Raw genomic sequence first — 5,336 nt, 5'->3', positions numbered from 1 at the left:
AGTTTCCCTCCCATAACTCTTTTTGGAGACACTATCTAAATGTCCCAGATTTTGGTCCTCTGCCTGGAAGTCCCCTATCTACAGTCCCTGTCCTTCAACTTGGGCTGCTCAGCAGCGATCTACGAGCTCCCACGGCATCAGAGTCATCAGAAGCAAGTGTGACAATGTAGATTCCTGGTTCATCCGGGACGGAGGTCTGATTCAGGTCTCCAGTGGGGACTGGCTTATTTTCACCTTTAATGGTTGTGAAGGGATCTGAAACACTTACGGCCATACGGGATTATGACCACCAGAGGGTGCTGCGGGTCGAGCTATTGGTCCCGCTTTGCGATCTTGTTTTTCTAGGCAGGTTGTCATCCAGGACTTGTTAGTCAGCTGACAGAGCCAGGTGATGCCTGTCCAGCTGGGCGGGAGCTTCCCCAGAAATCCAATGACTGGAAAGAAGCTAGGTTCCAGGATGAGCCTTGATTCTTGATCACCTGGAGCAAGTTGTGTTTGGAATCGGCCTCTGGGGTGAGGGACTTAACCTATCCTGAATTCAGAGAACATCTCTTTTTCGGATGGGAAATCCGAGACCCACCCAGGAACAAGATTTTAGTGACAGCTGCTCTGCTTCTCGGCCTAGGATTCTGTCGTGTGAGCCCCAGGAAGTCCAGCTGTGAGTCACCCCAGAGTGCCCAGAGAGCAGCATACGGGGTCGGCTAGCCCGGGATGGATGTCGGCCCGCGGTACCCTGCTTCTCGTAGCTGTGGTTAGCCCTGGTGATTCATTTCCCCTTCTGCTGGCCCAGAGGGAGCGCCCCTGGTCTGGCAGGGGAGAAAAGATTTAGAGGGGAGTGGAGAGGTAACAAGATGAGGCAGTCTTAAGGGACCACGTGGTCCAGCTCTGCTAAATTCCAAGGTCTCTGGAGACATTTGTGGTCTGGGGTCAGGAGTCGCTCTTCATCGCCCTGCTTCTTGTCGACAGCTTTGGGACATCTCTGCAGGGTACACCAGGGTTTCCAGCGCTGGATACTTTAAGGGAGGCTCTTGTAGGTGCTGGAGACGTTGGTGGATTCCCGTTGGTGGAGGGTAAGGCCGACACTCCCCACTAAGGGACTTTGCCCGCAGCTGCTCAAGGCGAGCCAGACGGCGCAAAGGCTATGGGAGGGGCTAGACGTCCTCTGGGCTCCGGGGCGGGGCCTCGTGGGGCGGGGCCGACTGAGCCCAACTTTCCGGGTGGAGCGCTGCTTCGGTAGCCGCGGAGAGGGCGGGGTCGGGAGTGCGGAGCGGCGCGGGCGCGCAGGGCCGAACTGGAGCCCCGCGCTCTACTCTGCCAGATCCCGAGCCGAGCCGCAGCCTAGGCAGCCAGAGCAGCTAGAGCAGCTGCAGCCAGGCCGAGCTCGCAAATCCGCGACCACCGGCCTGTTCTCTCCTATTCTTCGCGCTATCGGAGGCGAGAGGGACTGGGGGAGCGGCGGCTGCCACCTTTGCTTCCAAGCTCGGTGCGCGATCTCCCCTGTCCTGTCTGGTCATGGCCTGCGCACCAAATACGGAGGTCGGGGTCAGTGTCTTCACTCTGACGATCTGGGGGCCGAAGAGGATAAAAACCAAGAGGATTCCATGTAAGAGCATCGCGTGAGCTTGGGGCGTGGAGGAGAGTGAAAATTTCCCCTGGTACGGGAGGTGCCAGGGCTTACGAGGCCTGGGAGGGTACCAGGGAGTCCGGCATCCCAGCAGCTACGACCTCCGTTCTGCCCTCAGGGAGCTAGAATAATCGGGTGGCTCTAGGATCTAGCTCTTGAAGCGGTGTGGTGCCTTCTCTTGTCTGAGGAACCAGGACGTGGCTCAGCGAGTCCCTGGAAAGCCTGCCTCCTGCCCGAGCCCTTCTGGTGCGGATGTGCCGCTGCCCACTGGAGCGCCATGAAGGCAGAATGACCTCAGCCGAAGCAGTGGCTGTTGCTGGAAGTGCCCGGGAGCATGGCCGCCCCAAGTGGCCTCCTGACAGCCCTCAGGTCCTTGGGCAGCCTACTCGGGTCAGAGTGGTTGTGGCAGCCCTGGTGTGGTTGTTGGCAGGAGCCAGCATGTCAAGTCTCAACAAGTGGATCTTCACAGTGCATGGCTTCGGACGGCCCCTGCTTCTCTCAGCACTGCACATGCTGGCAGCTGCCCTGGCATGCCACTGGGGGGCCCAGCGGCCCATGCCTCCCAGCATCCAAGGCAGAGTGTTACTGCTCAGCCTCACCTTTGGTACCTCCATGGCCTGCGGCAATGTAGGCCTGAGCACTGTACCCTTGGACCTAGCACAACTGGCCACCACCACCACACCACTCTTCACATTGGCCTTGTCTGCGCTGCTACTTGGCCGAAGACACCATCCCTTACAGTTTGCTGCCATGGGCCCGCTCTGCCTGGGAGCTGCATGCAGCCTAGCTGGAGAGATCCGGGCACCCTCAGCTGGCTGTGGCTTCTTGCTAGTGGCCACCTGTCTCCGAGGCTTCAAGTCCGTTCAACAGAGTAAGTGCCTGGTCTCCATCTGAGGAGGTGGGGTGTGTGGCTGGGATGTTCTTGTCAAGGGGGTGGCAGTGATCCTCTTTGACAGAATTCAAGGAGTTCAGGCCTCAAACTTAAGCCTTAGAGGCATAGTTAATAACAGTTGCTGGTGAAGTGTGTTCTACAACTTGGCAACCTTTTGTCCTACTGGGTCCTCCTACGGCCTCTCCTTGAGTTAGTCAGGTCTTTATTATCCCCCTTTGACAGCTGTGGATTCTCAGCCTGGGCCTTGTGCCAGTGAACAGTAAAGGCAATATTTGAACATGGCATTCAGAGTCTATGCTGCCTAAGCTATACGTCCTAAGATTATGAACCCAGCAGGCCAGTGTGACCTAGGGAAGGAAAGGGAAAGCAGCCAGGCTGTGAGCTGATTGGGAACACCGGTTTATCTAAGCCAGGGAAGCGTTTACTAGTGGCCGTGGTGTGACAGTCCGATACTGAGTGTAGATCATCAGTTGTCACAGCCATTTCCACCTCCATCTTCACGGTACAGGGGACAGTACTGATAAGACAGTGTTTTACAGTGGGAGGGGAGAGGGGAGAGAAGGCTGTCCTGCTGTGAAGCTCAGGCTGGCCTCAAACTTGTGATCCTCCTGTCTCAGCCTTCCAACTGCTGCCAAAGAGGTGTATGGTTGTTCCAGGGTCACATGGCTCCCCGGACTTCCACGTCTGGTTTGTGTGACTGGGTGGTGGCTATCGGGAGTGGGCAGCAGGACTCAGAGTTGAAGTAAGGTGCAATTGTCCACCCAGCTCCAGTATGCCTGGGGTGGAGGCTGACTTCCTGTCTGGGCAGCTGAGGGGCGTTTGAGTCATAGCCCTACCCTCCCTCCACCTTAACATAAGGAAGAAGTAGGAGAATCGAGAATGGAAAGTAAGGGGTTTCCGGGGCGCCAAATATGGTTGGGGCAGCCTCCAGCTGAGGTACGGTGAAGTGTGGACTCTGTCCTGCCTGGCATCTTCAGCCAGGACCCAAAGGCCCTGTCCCCATCTTCACCCTAACCCCATGGGCGGGGTGAAAGCCCCGTCTATTTTAGCCTCAGGTTACATGAGCCGAGCCCTGAGCTGGGCCTTGAGTTGGTTCAGGGAAATCCAACCCTGTAGGGCCTTCCTGGGCAGGGACACCGAGCAGAGAAGGCTCCTGCTTCTAGGCCCACATTGCACCTGCCAGAGCCAAGAACTCTTCATGCTGGGCTCTGTTGGTAGGAGGGGCTGTGACTAGCCAGGCATCAGGGCATTCAGGCATGTTTATAGAGGCATGTTATTGACACCCAGCCTCCTCTTGGCTTGTGCCAGCTCCCTTCTTCCCTCTCAAGGCTCAGTTTCTTACAGTGACTGTGTTGGGTGCCCTCTTCTTTGCCAGCTATGGGCTATTCAGAGTTATTGGTTACCCATCTGCTTTCCAACCCGACAGGCTTTGGGGCATTTCTATCCTCAGCACCTGACCTGGGGTCTGGCATAGAGAAGAAATTAAAATGATGTCTTTAATTGGTGGTTTTGATATCAGTTGACATCAGATGGGTAAATAGATTAGGCTGCATGCATTTGGGCCAGGTGCTAAAGAAAGCTAACGGCTCCACCAACAGAAACGGGAGCCTTGCTGAGATGGGGGAGTGGTGGGATCCAGGGCTTGGAATGGATTTTTAAAGAGGAAGTTTCTCTTTGCTAGAGACTCTTGGGCCAGATTCAGACTAGAGGATACAGATGTTCCCTGGTGCTGGATCCCTCCCTGAGATCAGATGCCACGAGAACAGGGGCCAGAGATCCAGAGAGTGAGCGCAGGTGGCCAGAGAATCTCTGCTCTCCTATGTGGGCCAGCTACAGGCTCAGTGGAGAAATGCCACCCTCATACCCAGACAGGCAAGGGAGTGAGGTGCCAGCCTGCCAAGCCTGTTGTCATCTGTACCCACCTGTGTTTCAGAACCTCACTTGGTCCTCATCCTTTGAGCCTGTAGAGGGAGACACTTTGCAGGAGGGAAGCTAAAGAGCAAGGTGGGCACAGGTATGGTGTGGGCTCGAGAAGGCTGTGGAGGGAGCTGTGCACGGCCGTGGCAACAGAGCAGGAAAGGGCATCCTGAGATGGGACACAGGCTGTGGCAGAGCCCTGTCAGTCATCAGGAGGAGAGCTGGGGGATCAGCTCCGGTGCTGGGTAAGATACACTGGGTGTGTATGCTGTTCCTCCCCATGCTATCCACGAGGAGACCGAGACAGGGAGCTGACTATGTCACACATCCAGGGAAGAGACAAAGTGGAAACAGGACAGTAGGTGAGGGTTTACATAGGTCACTGCTGTGTGTTTGCAGCAGGGGTGACGTGTGTTCAGATGCTGATGTGAAAGTACCTTTGAAGCAGGCGTGGAAGAGCATGCCTACAATCCCAGTACCCTGGGAGGATCATGAGTTCAAAGCCAGCTGGGGCCACAAAGTCAAACTCTGTCTAGAAGCAGAAAAATAAAATACCTTTTCAGCCCGGCATGGTGGCACATGCCTGTAATCCCATCACTTTAGAAACTGAGGTAGGAGTGCCTCAGGGATCTGTAGAGTGTTCTGGGCCAGCATGAGTTACATGGAAGGCCCTTGGCTCAGGGCTAGTGAGGCAGTTTTAGTGGGTGAAAGCATTTGCTGCACAGATGACCTGAGCTTGATGCTTAGAACCCACAGAGGAAGGAAAGAACCAACTCCTGAAAGTCGTTCTGTGACCTCCATATATTCCACATATACACACATCAGACACACACAAACATCACACAAACTGTGTATGTGTGATCCACATATACACACATCAGACACACACATACATCACACAAA

At 55.5% G+C, this 5,336-nt stretch overlaps 1 protein-coding gene across 5 annotated transcripts in view; it reads left to right on the top strand.

Annotated features, from left to right (window-relative positions):
* The first annotated feature begins 422 nt into the window (after positions 1 to 422).
* The window catches only part of Slc35e4 (solute carrier family 35 member E4), a 7,739-nt gene continuing 2,825 nt past the window's right edge, over positions 423 to 5,336 (top strand). Inside the window, exons 1-2 of one of the 5 annotated variants that reach the window (XM_026788767.1) lie at positions 423 to 513; positions 626 to 2,495. In XM_026788767.1, coding sequence (XP_026644568.1) covers positions 1,877 to 2,495 — 619 coding nt within the window. In that variant the 5' untranslated portion in view covers positions 423 to 513; positions 626 to 1,876. Of the gene's footprint in view, positions 2,496 to 5,336 lie in introns of all 5 variants that reach the window. The other 4 variants (XM_026788769.1, XM_026788768.1, XM_005366116.3 and 1 more) reach the window with 4 other exon arrangements.

The sequence above is a fragment of the Microtus ochrogaster genome, unplaced genomic scaffold (genome assembly GCF_000317375.1).
Source record: "Microtus ochrogaster isolate Prairie Vole_2 unplaced genomic scaffold, MicOch1.0 UNK6, whole genome shotgun sequence".
Lineage (NCBI taxonomy): Eukaryota > Metazoa > Chordata > Mammalia > Rodentia > Cricetidae > Microtus > Microtus ochrogaster.
Note: the sequence above shows the minus strand (reverse complement) of the source record. Positions and strands in the feature narration are given on the sequence as shown.